The 20299-nt window shown below is 56.4% G+C and overlaps 1 protein-coding gene across 1 annotated transcript; it reads right to left on the bottom strand.

Moving 5' to 3' along the window:
- Positions 1-933: 933 nt before the first annotated feature.
- On the bottom strand, positions 934-16988 carry RNPEP (arginyl aminopeptidase). The gene is made up of 11 exons (XM_065879090.1): positions 16508-16988; positions 12613-12753; positions 12153-12301; positions 8207-8323; positions 7453-7688; positions 5283-5396; positions 4479-4591; positions 4284-4392; positions 3263-3487; positions 2400-2542; positions 934-1457 (listed from the first exon to the last, which is right to left on the bottom strand). The coding sequence occupies exons 1-11, from the start codon at positions 16946-16948 to the stop codon at positions 1299-1301; spliced, it is 1947 nt and encodes a 648-aa protein (XP_065735162.1). The 5' UTR covers positions 16949-16988; the 3' UTR covers positions 934-1298.
- Positions 16989-20299: the final 3311 nt, after the last annotated feature.

Genomic DNA, 20299 nt, shown 5'->3' with positions numbered 1-20299 from the left:
TCTACCCTGTCCCTCGCCCTGGAATGTGGGAGAACCAGCTCCAGCTCCAGACGGCTCACGTGCTCCCCGCCAGCCCTCCGAGAGCACCTGGCTGGGAGAGGGCTGTGGAGGGGGCAGGAGAGGCGCTGCCGCAGGCCCACCTGGCGGGACAGCGGGGGACACAGCTCAGGACGCCTGGCTGTGAAGCTGCACTCAGGCTCCGGCTGCGGAAGGGGTCCCGCGGGGCCCCTCGGCGCCCCAGGGTCTGCACGGAAACAGGAAGGACACCGCTGGGCGCAGAGCTGAGCGGCTGGGCACCGAGCAGGGCCGGGAGGCGTCTGGCCGGCCCCCGGTTGTCCGCGCCTGTAACAGCGGCCAGGAGCAGCCGGGAGCCAGCGCCCGCGTCCTCGCTCCCACGGTGCAGGGCGTGCTGGGAGGTCTGCGCCGCCCGCCCGGCAGCCAGCCACCAGGGAGACCCTGGATCTAGGAAAACAAAGATCCTGAAATACTTCTGTGCGACCTCCCCTCACCCCACACCCCACCCCAAGTCGCTGACTGCCTAGATCCCCACGTGGAAATCAGAGCTTAGTGCCAGGTTCTGAACAGACTCTACTACAGACCACACGGAGCCCGTCACCCAGGACCGGGGAGGGCAAGGCCCCGCGAGGCCCACGGATGGCGAGAGGCTGCAGAAAGGGCACTCCCGTGTGCGCTATTAGCAGCAACGGTAAAGAGGAAGGGGTGGGCGGGACGCTGCACGGAGGGAGGCGGCTCAAAGAGGCGGCCTCGGTGCCCTCTGTTTTGCACATGCTCCTGTGGGAACCCCACCTCCTCCAGCCCAGGCTCCTTAAGAACAGGGAGCCAGCGTCCTGCTCTGGGTCTCCCCCTAACCTGCTCAGAACAGAGAGCGGGACCTGGGAGAAGGGATTTCACAGTCACCAAGATACTTTTCACTTTAAAATATTTATTAAAATAATGATAAACCTGAAAAAGGAATCACCAGAAATCAGCCCTTTGCACGGTACTTCAAGAATCAGCAAAAAAAAAAAAAAAAAGGAAAAGAAAACAGAGAGTAAGGAAAATCCTTCCTGCTTTCCCCAAGACCCAGGCAGGGAGGGCGAAGGCTGCTGCCCACCCAGCCCAGAGAGTATGGAGGTTCCCGGTCGCACAACGGGTCCAGAGCCGTCCAGTCAGAGCGGAAGCCCAGAGTCCCAAACACCAAGTCCAGAGAACAGGTTACCCCACGGGGACCTGAACTTGGGAAGCTGATGAGAACTGGAATCGGCAGTCTGCAGACACAGAGGCCACAGTGGGAGCCTCTAGCTGCCCAGGGGCGCCACGATCTGCTGGACGTAGTGGACCACGTTACTGTGGAGGTGGGAGGCCGTGGCCGCGAAGGTCTCCTTGGCGAGGGTCTGGGCGGCCTCACTGCCCCCCATCATGGCGTGGTAGAGTGGGAGGGTGTACTTCTGCTTCCCCTGCAAGAGACGTGCGTGCTCGAGGCCCGTCAGCCTGCACGGTGGTCTGCAGCCCCCAGCCCCTGCCCTGGGCCCATCTGACAGCCTCGTGATCAGGGGCCAAAAGGGATACGGGTATCATTGCTGGAAGGAGAGGCTTCCCAGACACGAGGGCTTGTGTTCCAGAATCTTCTTGGCAGCCAAAGATCCATGCGGCTGGGGTTCGGTATTCACCCTCCTGGAGATGTCTACACTCAACAAAACTGAGTAGGGTGTTGGCACATGGGAGACTCCAAACTTTCAGAGCTCTAAGTGGCCAGGTACCGAGGCAACAGCTCACGGCAAAGGCTGCAGAGCCTAAGCCTAAACCAGGGCCCCAGAAGGGCCGCCTGCAGCCAAGTAGAAGGAAACCCGCACCTTCACGTCAGCACGAGACGGCCACACCTGACACCCAGAGGCTGGGAAGCCTTCAGGGGCTCGAGAACCTGCCAGCAGGTACCTGCCAACAGGTGAGGGAGTCTGCGCGTGGCTTGTCCACAGCCCGGCTCTGGAATCTTGTGGAATGGTTCATCCTGAGGGCCGTGGGCCCCTCCCCGGCAGGGCAGTGCTCCCGGTGACCTGGGTCCGGCAGGCCTCTGGACCCTCCCAGGCCACCGGCTTCCCCCAGAGGAGGAGCCTACAATCTCACCTTCACTCACCTGTCCTGGTCTCTGGCCTCTCCCGGAGACCAGCCCCGCCGTTGCATGACCACCCCTGCCTCGGGTCAGTGCCGGCTGGCCCTCTCCCCACAGGCCTTCCCGGCTGACCTGCAGGAGCTCCCGGGCCGGGGCTTCTCCCCCAGGGCGGCACCACAGCCTGCTCACAGGACCCCGCCAGGCCCTTCAGCCCTGCTCCCGAGAGGGCGGTCTGAGAGGCCCTGCCTGCTGTGTGCGGAAGGGGCACAGGCAGGTGGCGGTCACCCACCTGGCTGTGCAGGAAGTCCCTCACTTTCCAGAAGTCCTCCTGGTGGTCGTTCTTGAGGACAATCTGGCCCCATCGCAGCCGCAGCTCCGCATTCTGGGCATTCGAGATCTTCGGGTACGTCTCTCCAAGTTTCTTCACATTCCCTGGAGAAAAGAAACGGGTCATTAGTGACTTCGCCAGCACACCGTGAGCTGAGGCGGCCATAGGTGTGCCCGAGGCCCTCCGAGGGCACCCGGAGGAACTTCAGGGAGGCTGCCGACCACCCGCTCCTCCTGCTTCTTCAGGCCCGAGGGGGTCACGCCTCGTCTTGACTTTGCTGTAATTCCCACGGCTCTTCCTCCAACCTTCCCTAATACAGACTTCCTGTGGTCACCCCACTAAAGCCTGCGCACCTGCTTCAGATATCCCACCGCCGACCTGCTAAACGTCAGCTTGCTCTGTTTTTCTGAGTTAACATCCCTTGGTGAATACTACTTCTGGCTGAGAAGCAACAAAGCATGTGTGCCGAAGAGCTGCGGCCCAGCAGGTCCAGACCCCAGCCCCACGTCTACTGGCTGTGGGATCTGTTTGTGCCTCGGGTTCGCTCCCCAGTCCCTGGGGTCACAGAGCAGCGACGAGGATTAGATGGCATCATAGCTGGGGGAGCTTGGAAGAATGACCTGCACAAGCTGAGGACTCCACGAGCACCAGGCTTTACGATTTCCCGCCCCCCGGCACTCGTGCGGGCACCTGCATCCCTCCGCCGATGCGCTCCTTGCCCCGGGCTTCCGTCCACCCGCCCTCCCATGCCCCGCAAGCCCCTGGGACGAGCGTCACAAGTCTGTCTCCCTCCAACCTTGAAGGGACAACCCACTTTTTCTCACCGGGAGGGAGAGGGGATTTCTGGAGGATCTTATCCAGGAAATAAACCAGCTGGTAGGTCTTCCAGGCAGAGGTGGACACGGCCTCAATGGCCCTCACGTCCAGCTCCTCGGCCGCCCACAGCTGAGCCAGCTCCTCAGCTGGCCTCATGAGGGAGTCCCCGGGGGAGAGGTCAGGGAGGTAGGGGGGCCAGCCCGGGGTGTTCAGCCAGCGATCAAATTCAAATCCTGTTTGGCAGAAGTAGAGAAGATACCGTCAGAATTCCCCAGCAGCATCACGGTCCGCCTGCCCAGGCAGTGCCCAAGACCTCGAGCCTCCGTCCATCCCAAGCTCTTCCCCCGACGATGGCACCACTGCCCCGCACGGTCATCCGCTCCACAGGGTCCCAGCCAGCGTGATGCCTAGACACTCTCTCATGGACCTGGCCGCCCCTTTCCACGTGAGCGTGTTCTGTGCTGCAAATCAGCCCTAGAGCCACGTGCACAGACGCGGCCCAGCCCCCACGACCAGAACGGCCGTGCTGATGCCCCTGGGCTCCGGAGCCAGCTGCCTGGGGTCCTGCCCGGCCCCACCCCTCACTAGCTGGCAGGCAGCTGGCTGGACAGCGCCCAGCATGGAGCAGGAAGTGGGGACACATCTAACGAGCTGCCTGGCCCACGACAGGCCGTGCTCGCCCTCTCTTAGGAAGCAGGCCTCTCACGCGCTCCCCAGGCGGGGCCACTGCCCCATTCCTGCCCTGGGAGCCCCTCGGGGCGGGGGCAGGCCTGGGCAGAGCTAAGGGTCTGACTACGTGTGTCCAGGGACGGGGAGACCAGAGGACAGAGAGGGGCAGAAGAGCAGAGTGGGGAAAGGGGGCCAGGGGGTGAGCGAGCTCCTCCTGTGGGATAGAGCCTGGGCCCCTGGGCCTGCCCCAAAACGCCGCCCCCAGGGGGCGCACCTCAGCACCCCCCCCCCCCCCAAGGCGTGGACCAGACCCCACCCTCCACGACCACCTGGAAGCGGTGGGCCGGCTCCTCTGCTCACCCGGGATGGAATCCACCCTCCTCCTCTTCAGCTCAGGGAAATAGTCCAAGAAGAATTCCAGAAAGTCATCAGCTAGGACACTCTGGAACTTAAACTCACGCACGTAGGCCTGTGAGGAGGGAGGCACGGTCGGTCACCCAGAGCCCCCGGCAGCGGGGCCCCCGCTTGTCTCCCCTCACCTCAGAGCTGATGTACCTTGAGGAAATCGTCAAACTGCTCCTGGTCACCCACCAGGTGGGCCAGGTAGGAGACAAAGCAGAAGCCTTTCTCGTAGGGGGTCTCGTTGTAAGTATCGTCTGGGTCGACACCTGCAGAGAAAGCTCTGGATTCAAGGAGTAGCCACGGAAGAGACCGGAATTCAGCTTCCCAGGAACAGCAGGGCCACGAACATTCCGGGTCCATCCTGGCCTCTCTCGAGGGACTTGAAGATGGACCCAGTGGGAGGACAAAGAAAGCAGGCTCAGGGGGATCACGGCTGCCCCTGCCCGGGGCGCTGTGCTCGGGGGGCCCTTCCACCCAACGCCTTCCCAGCCCCACGGGTCACCCACAGGCGCTGCGCCTGCCCAGACCGGGGCGGGGTGGGTTCTGTGCATGTTCTGGAGTAAACAGAACTGACTGCCCAACTACAGGAAGTTCATGGTCATAGTCAGAGGCATCGAGGAACACACGCTTCAACTGCACAGAAAGGTTTAAGTTAGTCACACGTGGAACTGAAGAAAAATCTTAGGAAACAAAAACCCATGACCTCAGAGCAGTCATGAGCTTTCTGGTGCTGGGTCACGCCCTCGGTGAGTTGAGGGCGACCTCGCTCTAGAAACGCCGCGGGGCTGAGCTGACCATGGACCAGGGGCGGCAAAGAGACGAGTAAGTGACAGGGACCCAGACGCACAGAGCATCTCGGAGTCGCTCAGGAGCAGCCTGGGGGCTCCTCCCTCCCGAGGGGGGATCCAGGTGTGCCCAGCCCGACGGGGGCTGGGCGGCGGCCAGAGCAGCCCCCACCTGGCTCGATCTTCACGCGCAGCTTGTTCAGCGGGTGCTCCTCGCCCGTGACGTCCATGTGCTGCCGAAGCAGAGCCCGCCCGGTGGCGGCTTCCAAGCAGGTGTAGGCGGGTCCTGCGCGACAGGAAAGCGGCTGGCACCCCCCCGCGGTGCCCACGAGGCCCCGAAAAGAGGACGGAGGCCCCAAGCCCGGGGGTGGCACTCCCCAGGCACGGCGGGGGCCGTGGACGGCTGACTCCTCAGCCTGCCCCGCCCACACCACCCCTCTGACAGTGAGTGACCTTTCCCTTAAGCATGTTGTTATCTGTGGAGACGGTAATTTGATCTCCCACGAAAATAGAATCTCTTCATCTGACTGTTGTCAGACAAGAGAAACTGTCACCCAAGATTTTTCTAGCATCTGAGTCTCCTGGCTCTAAAGACGACTGAGGGAGGGAATCCCCTGGCAGTGCAGTGGTTAGGACTGCGCGCTTTCACTGCGGAAGGCCCGGGTTCAATCCTGGGTCGGGGAACGAAGATCCCACATGCCGTGGCAAAGAAAGAACTACTGAGGGGACAGGGTTGGAGAGGGCCCGGGTGTGTACCAGCCACTGCCGCCGCTCGCGAGATGCTCTGATCTGGGCCAGTGACCCCCCCCCCCCGCCCCCGCCAGCCTCAGCGCCCTCAGGCGCACGCACGGTGTACACGCACAGCTGCGTGCGGGAGTCCGAGCAGCCGGTACACTACTGCTTTACGTACTCTGGATGAAAGTGTAAACTTGGGAAGCAGGAGACAATGTATGCCAAACAAAACAAAAAGCCTTGAAAATGTTCAGGTCCTGAAATAATGTTTCTAGAAATCTGTCTTTACTGAAATCATCTGAGACGCACGCGAACCTATGTAAAGATGTCAGAATATTATTTCGTTTGAAAATTGAAAACAACCTAACAACTGGAGGTTGGCTGAATAAATTATGAAGCCTCCATACTCTGGAGCTGCAGAAGAAAATTTAATGACTTGGGAAAATGTTTAACTTTATTAAAAAAATACGCAGTTCTAAAACCATGTACAGTCTGACGATACACACACACACACACACACACACACGTAGAAAAATGTTTGAAAGGATAACCATCGATTACCTCTGAACAGTGATTACAGATAAGTATTTTTGTGTGTGCTTTTCCACTGGTGCCAAAATAGATTTTTTTTTTTTTTTTTTTTTTTTTTTTTTTTTTTTTTGCGGTACGCGGGCCTCTCACTGTTGTGGCCTCTCCCGTTGCGGAGCACAGGCTCCGGACGCGCAGGCTCAGCGGCCATGGCTCACGGGCCCAGCCGCTCCGCGGCATGTGGGATCTTCCTGGACCAGGGCACGAACCCGTGTCCCCTGCATCGGCAGGCGGACTCTCAACCGCTGCACCACCAGGGAAGCCCCAAAATAGATTTTGATCAGAGAAATAATAAACATAACAAAAGCACCTGATACACCATGGCTTTGCAACATGGAGATTGTGTTGATAATGTATTACATTTTAGTTTCTGGCTGTGCTACGTGGCTTACGGGATCTTAGTTCCCTGACCGGGAATCGAACCCATGGCCTCGGCAGTGAAAGCGCGGAGTCCTAACCACTGGACCGCCAGGGAATTCCCGAGAATGTATTTGAAAAGCACAGCTGGGCTCAATTTGAGGGTCTGCCCTCACCCGCTAAGTGGCTGAGGGACATTTTCTATCCTCTCTGAGTCGCAGTGAACTCACACGTAAAACGGGAGTAACAGTATCTCCATGCAGCCGCTAGGAAGGTGGTATGTGACAGATCTGGTACAAAACAGGTGTTCAATACAAGGTGATGACGACAGTGACCTGACGACTCGCTCATTAAGCGAACTGGTACCTGGGCGACCAGCCCGGGCCACTCTCCCCCAGGCGAAGCACAGGGAAGCTTCAGCCCCAGCAGGAGGCACGTCCACCGCTAGTTCATCCCGCCGTGTGTCATTTTCGAGACTCCCTCTGCCCCCAGCCCCTGCTGATGCGTGACATGCAGTGAGGTGGGCACAGTTACTTACGTGTAACTTTGTCTCGAGTTGCCCTCCTGGCTGTCACGGGCTCACTGCACTACCCCCTCCTCCCTTCACTCCCCAGAAGGAGCCTTGGGGGCCCAGGACCGGAGGCAGGTCCTCGGGGGCAGCTCACCAAACAGGACGGTGGAAATCCTCCTCTGGGCATACATGGTGAAGCCTTCGTTCAGCCAGAACTCCCCCCAGTTGGCGTTGGTGACCAGGTTCCCAAACCAGCTGTGGGCGATCTCGTGGATGATGACGTCGGCCAAGGAGCGGTCCCCCGCCAGCAGGCAGGGGGTGACGAAGGTCAGGCAGGGGTTCTCCATCCCTCCAAATGGGAAGGATGGGGGCATGAAGAGCACGTCGTACCTGCCAGAGGCAGGCTGCCGTGAGGGGCCCAGCTGCATCCCGGCTACTGACGGGGGTGGCGGCACGGCACAGCGAGCCGGTCCTCAGCCCTGCCCCTGCCCCCGGCCCGCCGGGCCTCCCTCCCAGGCCCCTCACAGTGGGCACGTGCTTGACTCCATCACACCCAGCTCCCCAGAGGCCCACGTGGGTCACACAGACTTAATGGAGCCTCTTATCTAGGGGACCTCAAGTCTGAAGATGACAAAGAGAAAACGGGTACGGAGCTGCTTCCAGCAACAGGAAAGACAAGTCAGCCACGTCCCCGACAGCGCATCCCCATCTCCACCCCGGCAACTGCTGGCACGGGCACGCCTCTGTCTCCGCAATGCCTGCCCTCCCAGGCCCCTCCTTGGCCACAGTGGATGAGGCCTGGCTTATCTCCTCCCCCCTCCCCTACGTCCCCCGGATCAGAGCGGGGGAGGGGGGAGGGCCGGCTCACTGTTAACTACAGAGACACGAGAGTCCCCGTGATACCACACCTTCCCCAAACGTAGGGTCCGAAAAGCTTCTCTCCCGTTGCCAAGAACTCTTCTATGACCCCGTCATACTCCTCCTTGGCAGCTGCGATGAGGCAGGGCTCGGCCCACACCCAGCTCCTGGAGACAAGGGCGCAGAGAAGGCAGTACTGCGCTCAGAGGCCACGGCGGGACCCGTCCTGAAAGCACGTGCACCAACTGGGGGGGGGCTGAGGGGGGGGCTCCTGCAGGCGACAGGCTCTCCCCCCGCCGAGCCTCAGTCCCCATCCGCAAGGTGCGCGGTAAGGAGACGAGATGGGTGTGAAGGCCCTTCATACAGTGGCTCAGGTAGGAAATGCTGGTGTACCTCCGGAGAGATTAGAAAGGATTCTCACAATCGAATCTTTAGAATTGAAAGAAACGTTAGAGATAAACCAATTCACATTAACAGAAAAGTGGTAACTGTCTTCACTCTTCGGACAGGCAGGCAGATCTACCTGCTTTTAAATGGTCTAGCAAAAACCCCACAGATCCACACGAAAGCAAACCTAGTACGGCAACACGGATGGGCAGACAGGTGTTCAATACATCATTCCTTCAATTTCCTGCAGGAATTTCCAATTATGAAATTTTTACAGTAAAAAGATGAGGAAACATAGGTAAGGGGGGAAAAAAAATCAAGAAGATCCAGTGCGAAGGAAGCCAAGGCTGAAAGGGGGTGGGAGGGACCGAGACCATTCTCGGGGTTCAAGGACGAGCTGACCCCAAGTTCAGGGGCCCTGCAGCCGAAGGCTGTGTCAAGGCCCCTCGATGCTCCACAGAGCGTTCCCTACACGGACATCCTCAGTCGAGGGACAGATGGCCAAGTGGGTGGGTGCGAGGCCAGGACGAAGAGAGCTTCCTTTCGGCAGAACTTCGGGGACTGTTCTAGCAGGAGGGGGAGCGGGGCGACCCGCGTCGGGGGTCCCAGCAGCAAAAGCAGGAGCCTCGTAGCGGCGAGGAACCACCGGGGTCTGGGGTGACCAGAGTCCAAGGTCTGATGGGGGTAGGTTGGGGGTGGGAGAGGCCCCAAGCTCGGGGCACAAAGGGCTTCAGATGCCACATGACACAGCTGCCCCTGCAGAGCGCAGGGGGCGACACCATCAGACTGTGTCTCGGGAGCTGTGGACACAGGAAACATGCTCAGTACGAGGGGGCGTGAGCTTTCCCAGGCACAGCCGGGGGCGAGGACTGAACCTGGGGCACCTGCGCCCAGGGCAGCCAGACCCACGAGGAGCCCAGCGAGGACCGGCCAGGAGGGCCTGGGATCGGGAAGCGGAGGCCAAGGGCACGTCCTCGAGTCCCTGCACCTTCCACGCTGAGCAACGGCCTCTTACCTCAGGAGCTTCAGCGAATTTAGGGGACTGGACTCCAGGGGTGGAGAGGAAAGAGCCAGTTGGCCAGTTGGGGGTGGAGGCCGCAGGTCTTAAGATGGGACTAGACGATGAAGCAAAGCCCAGAGGATGGGGGTGGGGGTGAGTCAACGGGTCAGGTGAAGACTGGCTTTAACAAAGAAAGGACCTGTCGTCGGGGTCCAGATGGACGAATCGGGGGATGAGAGCAGACGGAGGGACCTTGGACGTGCAGGACACAATCGTACCCGACAGACCAAACATCTCCACAAAGCAGAGCCGAGACCCTGTGCTTGGAGGGAGGGGCCGGCGTCTGAAAGGAAAACTGGAGAGACGGTTTAAGGGGCGCGAGATGCAAAGGTGAAAGACGGCTGAGCGCACAGAAACCTCTCAAACGCCTGCATCACCTTTTCTCTCGTTCCAGCATCTCACCAAGAAGCCAGAAATGTGAACGGGTACCACGCACAGCTTCATTATTTTCTCCGTCTCTCAAAAGAGAGAGACGCTGAGTGGAGAAAGGTGCTGAGTGGAGAAAGGGGATGGCAGGAGCCCGGGGCAGATGGGTGGCAGCAGGACACGCCGGAGGGCCTGGGGTGTGGGCGAGAGATGACCAGTCACCACCCAGGCGGGAGAGAAGTCCTGGGAGAGGCTGCCGCCGGGAGCAAGCACCGCCCTGAAGGGCGAGGCGCAGGCACAGCAGAGGGTGAAGGTCAGCAGGAGGGGCGGAGAATGAAGGCCTACACGCAGCTGGAAGTTTCTGATCCCGCCTGGTTCACAGCGATGCCCGAGTCCAGGCCTGGGATGCAGGGTGCGGCCGTGAGTGGGAATGGGGGTCGGCGGGGGGGTGTGGGGAGAAGGCAGAGGAGGTAGAGAAGCCCTCAGGCCACCCTCAACCCAGGAGAAACCCACATGGAGAAAAAGGGCACCTGGCTGAGAATAAGACCCCAGCACAGAGTCCAAGTCCCCAGGCACTACTCTGAGCGGCTCCATCACCAGCCAGGGCACCACAACTAACAAAGACCTTCAGCCCTGTCCTTAGCGACAACGGGCTAGGCCGCGGACGCCCACGACATTTCCGCCAGCACACAGATTTCTGTCAAAGAAACCAGGATGCTCTCAGTCAAGCTGGAATCTCTTCGCCAGGATTCTAGGGGCAAAAAGCACGGGGTCTGCAACAGAAGCCCTTGCCTCTGAGTTCCAGTTCTACCGACCACGTGACTGCACAAGGCTCTTTACCAAAGCCGCAGTTTCTCAACTGCAAACTGGAGACAGCAATACGCCCCTCAGTGTTGCCTGTAAGGGTTAGAAGGGACCGCACATAAAGGGGCCCCTGGGAATGTCCACCAGTCTCTCCTGCCCAGGGTCTTCCCCCTGAGGTAACGGGGACTAGACGGAAGACCCTCCTACGCGGCAGACTCCCTCAAGACCCTCCGACATGACCCAGGAGGCAAGGACTGTCCACCTGACGGGGGACTGGAGTAAGTCGTCAGCACCAGTAAAACGGGTTCTGTCACCTGGATTAACGTACTGTGTCGTCACTTCAGTACAGAGGGTTGAAAAAACCTCTGTGATCCAGTGTATTTAGAATAGACTGTTCTCTCATTCCCCCTTAGTAGCTCCTACTCCTACTAACAGAACCTCAGCAAGAGTAAACGCCCTAAAAGATGTTCCTCCCCTTGTCTGTTTTCCACGCTCGCTGTCCACCAGGAAGGGACCCCACGTCTCTCAGGGCTGGTGCTCTCCTGAGCGCGTGGCTGGAAGCAGATGCCAACGGGTCCCCACCCATCTCTCCCTCTGATCTCACGGCCCTGGCGCCACTGCTGAGCCCAGTTGCGAAGCCTGAGGCGTGTAGCCAATCCAGCACCTCCAGGGGCTGAGGGCCCGGCAGAGAGAAGGACAGCAACAGGGCCAGGAAGAGCCACGGCTTCACATCCAAACTGACCCTCTCACTTCAGGACTACGCCACACTGGTGGGTAAGATGACAGCCAGGAAAAACCTGTGCTCCTGGTCAAATTTCCTTTTCAGGAAACCGCACAAAATCCTTATTTATCTCCACTGAACCCATCTCACTTCACGGAGGCCCCTCTGCCAACACAGGTCCAGGCCTCTGTGTCTGGAGCAGACAGACAGGCGGCTTCCCCAGGCCTCTCCAGAGGGAGACAGAGAGATCAAGGCCGTACATTTCCAGGACTCAAGCGCCAGAGAAAATGGGGAGATTTGCTACAAAGATAAAAAAGCAACTATAGTAGCAAGAAGGTAATTTAGACCTTAAAGGTGCTAATGAAGATGATCTTCTAAAACTCCCTCTAAAGCTCCCACCTCCCTCTGAAGGTGGCCCAGGACCGCAGCCACTGCAGGACCGACGGTCTCAGCGCAGACACGGGAGGAAGGCAGGAGGGAGGGGGAGGAAAGGCACATCCTCTGGCCATTCAGGCCGCGCCCCGTCCCGCAGAAAGGTCCCGGGCTCGGGAGGCTCCGACGTGACCCCAAGGGCCACCCCAGGGGGTCCGCTCGCTGGTCAGAGGCCTCCGTGCTCAGAGGTCGGTTCACTCTTGCCTGCGGGGTCTCGGTCTCCTACCTGGGTCCAACTTCAGCCGAAACCAGATCTCCGATGGCCAAAGCTATCAGATAGGACGGGATGGGCTGACACATCCGGAAGAAGAACTTATTTGGCCCTCTCTTCTCCCAGGTGTTGGCACTCATCACAGCTGTGAAGCCATCTGGGACCTGACAAGAGAGAAGGCTCAGGAGATTTCGGCTGGACAGAGTCCACCCTTGATCAGCTAGAAGGGCGGCATGGCCAGCAACCCGCGTGGTGACGACAGCGGCCTGGGGTCCACCTTGGGAAGCACAGAGGCTTCAACAAACTGAACTTGTGTCAAACTGATGGGATTCAGCACAGATCAAATTTCTGCAGGTGGAGGAGTTTTTCAGAGGTACCCTCCCATGGAGGTAATAATCTACCACCTGAAACATGACCTGTGGAAATGAACTTTTTGGTCCCAAGGGCAGGTACATTTGCTCTCAGCCCGCTTCACCTCAATAAGAGCGGAGTAGGTGCACTTCACCGCGGGAGTGTCGAAGCAGGGGAAGAAGGACCGGTTCAGGACAGCCTGGCCCTGCGTGTAGACGAACGGCTTCCTCTTTCCTGCTGTCTGCTCCGGAGCCAACCAGCAAACCTAAGAGGAGGCAAGACCCTCTGGGAACTGACATCCTGCACAAGCACAGTGCGGCCGGGCGGAGCCGGCCGGAGGGGAGGCTTGAGGTGACCCTCGGGATCCTCCGCCTGCCAGTCCAGCTCAGACTGCGACGCTCTCTCCCCCTGTGTACTTAATCCCCCTGGAGTCCAGGCCGAGGTCTGACGTCCACTTCCCAGGGTGGACAACACCAAAGGGCCACTCCTCAGTGTGTCCCATGGGCCGTCTCAAGCATTCCTGGGGTGGCCTCCCTCCTCTGTCCCCCCCGCTGTAGTAACTTCTCACCAAAAAACAAATACTGAAGAAGCTGTGCTTGAACTTGTGATAAAAGACACAGAAAAGCAGAAGCTAACAGCAAGGAGTCTGAGTAATGCGTGCTCTCCATCTCTCCAATCTACCCTTTCAGAATAAACGTGTTTTACATTATAGGCATTGGCTATGATTCTTGTCTTCTGTCAGCCCTTAATCAAGAGCACATTTGAACGATTTTTACAAACCCAAATCCTGCCCACAGCGAAGAGAAGTTCACCTGTAACACAGATGCCACCGCAGGGGGTGAGGAGGGTGTGTGTCAGCACCGCACACCACGGAGAGATTAGAACAGGGTCAGGTGACTCCAGGAGGGTTTCATGGGGGAAGCAAAACTCCCTGGCTGGACCTTCAAAAGTGGGCAGGATTTAGACGGCAGGAAGGGAGGAGAGTCCCTCCAGGAGGTGGGCAGCAGCGTGAGGACGGTGTGGGGGAGTGCAGCTTCCGGCAGAGGTGGGCACCCACCCGGCAGCTGTGATGAAGGGCTTGGAGCACAGAGGCACTTGAGACCAATTTCCTCCCCGCTGGGAACGACACTCAAGGACGAGAACATTCCCTGAGGTGTCTCTTGTTCTTTTTAAAATTAATTATTAATTAATTTGGCTGCGTGGGATCTCAGTTGCGGCACGCGGGCTTCCCTCTAGTTGTGGTGCATGGGCTTAGTTGCCCCGCGGCATGTGGGATCTCAGTTCCCCGACCAGGGATGGAACCCACGTCCCCTGCACTGGAAGGCACATTCGTAACTACCGGACCACCAGGGAAGTCCTGAGACCAATTTTTAAGAGGCACAAGGGAGACACAATGGGATGCTGGGGTTTTCTTTGCTTGAGAATGCGTGCGTGCGTGCGTGCGTGCGTGTGTGTGTGTGTGTGTGTGTGTGATGAGTCTCGTTCCAGAGTCCAGTACAGATGGAAGCAGGAGAGAGAGAGGAACGTCCTGGTGCAGAAACCCAACAAGCTCTGCCTCAGCCCGGAGACGGGAGGTACATTTGCACAGCAAATAAATGTACCGGAGGTATATTTGCACAGCAGCCATAAATCCTGTCAATACTGTTGCCCTCAATACGACGTTACAAAAATGACACCTTATCTCTGTGAACTTCTGCTCAGTTTTGCTGCGAAACCGGAACTGTTCTAAAAAATAGTCTATGAAAAACAAACAAACCCCCATAACCCCAGTCTAACCATGAGAAAAACAACAGACAAATTCCAATAGAGGGTATCACACTCCTCCAAACTATCACGGTCACCACAACAGGAACGTCTGAGAAACTGTCATAGCCAAGAGGAGCCAAAGGAGACGTGACAGCGGAACACACAGTGGATTTCTGGATGGGACCCTGGAGCAGAAAAAGACACATTAAAAACTAAGGTTGTGGACTTCCCTGGCGGTCCAGTTGTTATAACTCCGTGCGTCCGCTGCAGGGGGCAAGGGTTCCATGCCTGGTTGGGGACCTATGATCCCACATGGCATGCCGTGCGGCCAAAAAAATAAAATGAAATAAATTAAAAAAAAAAAAAAAACTAAGGTTGCTGTACACCTGAAACTTACACAACATTGTAAATCAACTATACTCCAATATAAAATAAAAATTTTAAAAACACTAATAATACCTTTACATGAAAGTCGCTCAATAAATATCAGTTATTAAATAAAAAAAAACTAAGGAAATCTGGAAAAACTGTGGATCCCAGTTTATAATAAAGTATCAATACTGCCTCATTAACTGGAACAAATGTATCCCACTTGTAAAACACCAGTAAAGGGTAAACAGTGTGTGTGTGGAAGCGGTTTATGGAGACTCTGTACGATCTGCTCAGTTTTCCTGGTAATCTAGACACCTATCTATCTATTTAGGCTGCGCCAGGTCTTAGTTGCGGCACGCAGGATCTTCATTGTGGCATGCGGAATCTTTACTTGCGGCATGCAGGTGGGATCCAGTTCCCTGACCAGGGATCGAACCCGGGCCGCCTGCATTGGCCACTGGACCACCAGCGATGTCCTCTACACAGCTTTTTAAAAAATAAATCCTATTAATGAAAGCAACTGTAATGAGCTGGCAGTGAGAGGTACCAGGCACCGTATTAGGACTTTACATAAAGACAACTCACGTAGCTATTGTCAGGCTTAGCTCAATAAACACTGACTACCATCCCCTCAACCACAATTCCTTCTCGTCATCTTTGCTTGAGTTTTCTTTGGTTCTCGGCTTTGTTTTATTGACATGAAGAGAAGAAAATGAAGGAGGCTGGCAGGACACACACTATAGAGTCCAAGTCAGGGAGACGCTGCGACCCACGGTGTCCAAGGTGAGAGCCCTCCCCGGGACGGTGGCAATGAGAGGAAGGAACAGGCACAGTACCACCAGTGGAGCCTTCACAGGGCAAAGGACAGTTCTTCGTCAAGCGTGTATCTCTGCCACCACGTCTTAGATAAAAGCTATTTAGTTCCGATATTTAATTTGGGGTGCCACTTTTGTTACGCACACCCAGGAGGGCCTAACTTTTCCACTCATCCTATTTAATTTCTGCCCCAAACCAGGAACCAAAATATACTAGAGCAACCAAACACATTTCCAGATGGCATGTTATCCCTAGAGGTCCCTGGGTTTCTCCTCTGCCTTAGAGGTCAGTCTACATTGCTTTGGACTTTAATTTTTTAAACAAGTTCTATCGTAAGGTTCATTTACTTCCCGAATGGTGAAAGATGGAAACAACTGCCCTTGGAGCGAGCTGCAACAGCAAAAGGGGAAGTGCAACCAAATAAGCAAGCTTCCATGGTGGGCAGGCAGCCAGCCACCTGTAGCACACCCCATCCAAGAAAGGACTGGCAGCCACGCCCGGACATTCAAGGATGTGGACACATGACCTTCCCCTTTCTGATCGCCAACATTTGCCGCCCCCCGCACCCAGTTGAGATTTGAGTCAACCAACAGTGAGAAAGCGAAGTTATTACAAAGCCTGCTACACCCTAATTCTGGTTCTCACTTTTACTCAGATTTTTTTGTTCATCAAATCCAGGACTTCGCAGGAGGAAACACTACTAACTGCCCAGTTTCGAGCTGTTCCAGCCCGAGGCATTAGGAGGGCACCTGGAACAAAGGACTGAGTCAGCAGCGGGTAACCAGCCAGCACTGTCAGGCCGCCCTAGAGGACAGCGGAGCAGCTCATCACCAGGGCCCAGCCTAGGCCGAACGCAGCGACAACCCTAAGTTCTGTTCGTGAACCGTCTGCTGCCCAGCCTGGAGGAGGTGACCTCCTCGGGCAGACGTGGACTAGAGACAGCGGTGCCGTGGGAGGCAAGGGTGGGGGGAGCATCTGGATGAGGATGGGGCGGAGGGATGGGAGGGGAGGTGGGAGGGGATGAGGGGGCGCATCTGCACGAGGAGGGGCGGGAGGAGGGGCCGGCGCGGGGCTGGGGCACTCACCCCGGGTCCCTCGCCGACGCGGTAGGTGAGCTGCACCCGCAGGCGCTCGCCGGCGATGCAGGGCTGCCGGAAGCGCACGCACAGGGCCTGGCCGTAGTGCGAGAAGGGCCGCGTGCACACCGGCACCGGCTCCGGCTCCGGCTCCGGCTGCCCCGCGTCCGGCCGCTCCCGCCGCAGAGCCGCCGCCGTCACCTCCACACACGGGTGCGAGTCCAGCCGCAGCTCCGCGGCGCCGCCGGGCTCCAGGCAGCGCAAGTCCAGCACCGCCGAGCCGCTCAGCCCGCGGCAGCCCGGGCCCGGCCCCGGAGGCCCGAACTCGGCCCGCAGGTCCAAGTGCAGGTGCAGCAGCTCGAAGGCGCGGAAGTTGGAGGCCGACGCCACGTCCTCGGCCTGCGCTGAGTGCAGCACCCGCCCGCCGGCCCCACGCCCGCTGCCCGCCATGGCCCCGCGCCGCCGCTGGACCGGGCCGCCGCAGGCCCCGCCCCGCAGGCCCCGCCCCGCCCCGCCGCTTGTCGTGGTCCCCGGAGCTTCTGCAGCTCACCCGAGTGGGCCCCAACAGGCAGCGCTGGGCTCGCCCCGGCACTCAGCATGGCCACGCCCCAAAGCTCAGACTACGCCCCGCCGTTCGCCATGGCCCCCGTGCACTGGTGCAGGCCCCGCTCCTCAGACCACGCCCGGAACCGGCATGACCAAGCCACAAAGCTCTGACCACGCCCCGCCGATTGCCAAGGTCCCGGTACAGCCGCACCCGGACCCTGCCGCCGGCCCCGCCCCACCGTGCAGACCCCGCCCCGGAACGCGGCCAGGCCACGCCTCTCTTCTTGACTTTCCCCCACTCCCAGCTCTGCACCGGCGTCTCAGGACTTCCGACAGGCGTGCGGGTGGCGGGGGGGGGGGGTGTGTGTGTGTGTGTGTGTGTGTGTGTGTACAATTTGATCCACCTTGGCCCGAATTCATCCCACTGGGATGTTCCCCAGTCCCTTCTCTACTGAGGTTTCCCGTGTCCTACTCCTCCAGGCAGGCCGCACTGAGCACGATTGCAAGGGTCCGGGTTGGAGGTCGCAAGCTCGACGCTCGCCCAATTATTAGGGCCGTGTCATCCTGGGCCGTGTCTCTTGACAAGAAATGGGATTCTTTCCGAGTCTCCCTGTGTACCTGTAAAACAAGGAATTATAGCATCTCTCGAGCTAGCTGTGAGAGCTCAATAGGAAACAGCACGGGATACCACGCCGATGGGGGTCCTCCCGGGACTCCGGGCGCGCGAGTCCTTTGTCCTTCCGCCAAGGGATGGGGAGAGGCACTGCACCTTTAAGGCTGGGCGTCTGCTGTGCCGCTTGTCCCCCACTCCTGAATGGGACAGCTCTTTGAGCCAGGTACACACAATTCCTGCTGTGTTTCTCTCCTGTACCAGCGGTTGCAGTAGCCCTTCTGTGACTAGGCGCCACTGGACGGTGAGATTTTTATGGATCAGCTAGGAAATGAAATTTTAAGAGACAATGTAGGGAGTTTTTCATAAAAGGAAATAGTATCCTAGTATGTTCTTCCTAGTTTTACACTGTTAAAATACATTTTATTTCATGAAATGCTTATAGCAGATATTTTTTAATTCCATATAAGGTCAATGTTAGTTTTCTTTTTTCTTTTTTATAACTTACTGGCTAGTGAAATCCAACAACTTTGGAAAACCACTTTTCCATGGCATTGAGCACAGTACTTGGTACTTACTAGTCATTCAATATAGCTACCCTCAAATTATTCATTCCCTTATGCAATGCGGTTTTGTTGAGCATCTGCATACACCAGCCACTGGGCTGGGTGCTGCGGATACAACTGAAGCAAGCCTGGCGCCGCCCCTGTCCTGGTGGTGCTCACGGGCCAGCTCACAACTTAACCTAGAGACAAGGACAAAGGTCACGACAACTCCATGTGCTGTGCTGTGACCTGGGAAGAACGAGATGCTACGGGAAGCAAGGAGAGACACCGGGCCTGATGTTTCCAGGTAAGTGTTGCTGGAGGAGGAGGGCCTTTTATCCTTTTTTTTTTTCATAAATTTATTTATTTATTTACTTTTGGCTGTGTGGGGTCTTCACTGCTGCGTGCGGGCTTTCTCTAGTTGCGGCGAGCAGGGGCTACTCTTTGTTGCCATGCGCGGGCTTCTCATTGCGGTGGCTTCTCTTGTTGCGGAGCACGGGCTCTAGGCGCGGGCTTCAGTAGTTGTGGCACACGGGGCTTAGTTGCTCCACGGCATGTGGGATCTTCCCGGACCAGGGCTCGAACCCGTGTCCCCTGCACTGGCAGGCACATTCTTAATCACTGCACCACCAAGGAAGTCCTGAGGGCCTTTTATCCTTGGCTGTAGAGTCACACATTTGTGGAACTATGCTGTTTCTCCTTTCAGCGTTAACTTCTCCCTGGGGATAAGAGCAGCCTCATCCCATCCATTCTCCTTCCTTCCTTCCTTTTCTCCTTCCCTCACTTTTGAATGCTTAGAATGCAACGTATCTTGGACATTTTGAAATAATGGCTGAAAATCTTCTAGAATTGATTAAAGTGCGATTCTAAGGATTTAAAAGTTACAACAAATTGCAAGCAAAAATATAAAAATAAACCTACACCTAGACATGTTTTAGTTAAACTGAGGAAGACCAAGACATAAAGGTCTTAAGAAGACCCAAAGAAAAAAAGACAAATGGAAATTGGACCAAGGGCAGACCTCTCATTAGCAACGAGAGGCCAGAAGGCATTACCTTCAAAACACTGAGAAAAACCCTGTCAACTTAGAACTGTACCCGACTATCGTCCAAGAAGGCAGGCAAGTAAATTTTCTGATGACAAAAATTCAGTGTTCACCATCAATAGACTCCTACTAAAGAACTTCTAAAGGAATTACTTCAAGAAGGAAAATGAGATGAAAAAAGGAATGGTGAGCAAAAAAAGTGGGAGAATTTAAACACTGTATAAAGCAACAATAATAAATATATACTAATCATGTTTGCACGAGGGAATCAGAATAAAATGAAAATATTAGACTAAATGTATATAAGCAGAGGGGGTGATTGAAGTTGAAGCGTTCTAAACTCCCTGGATTATCAGGAGGAGAGGGAGAGGGATAAATGTGAGATTTTTTCCTTAGGTATGTGTTTTAAGATTTTAAAGAAAATCACTTAAGGACTATAAAATGAATATAACTCACAAGCCAACAAATGGGAAAATATGTAGTATGATTTTTAAAAATCAAGGAAAAAAAGGAAGTGAGCTGGACAGGACAGTACTCACCCCAGGCTGGAGGAAGCAGAGCTCATAAATACCCAGATGTAAACTACTCGTCAGTGTTCTAGCTCACACATTGGGGATGTACCTAAACAGTATAGCCTCAAACTACAGAAAGTAGAAGGTAACAGAATTACAAGGGAAATGGGCAAATCCGCCAACAGAGAGGCTTACGTACCTCTCCCAGTAATTAACAGATCACACAGACAAAAGTCATACAGACATAAAAGATCTGTACAAAAATATCACAATCTTGACCTAATCAACACACACCAAACTGTGCACCTAACAATCAGAGAAAACACACAAAACCATAGATAGGCCACGAAAAACTGCCAACAAACCGAAGAACCGATGGCACACAGAACATTCCTTTAACCACAATGCAATTAAGTTAAAACCAACGTTGGGAGCCAATTCTCCACGGATCACGTGCACTTCTGCACATCTTGCAAAAATGAGCCGCCGAGTGTCCTTTGTTCTGGACCATCTGGTCGAGGATGCTTGTATAGACAGCCACTC

This window comes from Phocoena phocoena, chromosome 1 (assembly GCF_963924675.1).
Source record: "Phocoena phocoena chromosome 1, mPhoPho1.1, whole genome shotgun sequence".
Classification (NCBI taxonomy): Eukaryota; Metazoa; Chordata; class Mammalia; order Artiodactyla; family Phocoenidae; genus Phocoena; species Phocoena phocoena.
This window is presented reverse-complemented; position numbering and strand designations above follow the sequence as displayed.

Coding starts and splice junctions, on each gene's coding strand:
- RNPEP (XM_065879090.1), bottom strand. CDS start 16,948: ATGGCGGGCAGCGGGCGTGGGGCCGGCGGGCGGGTGCTGCACTCAGCG. Junction 7,689..8,206: donor GGACCCTACGTTTGGGGAAG/GTGTGGTATCAC, acceptor TGCCTCTGGCAG/GTACGACGTGCTCTTCATGC. Junction 4,592..5,282: donor GCGCGTGAAGATCGAGCCAG/GTGGGGGCTGCT, acceptor CTTTCTCTGCAG/GTGTCGACCCAGACGATACT.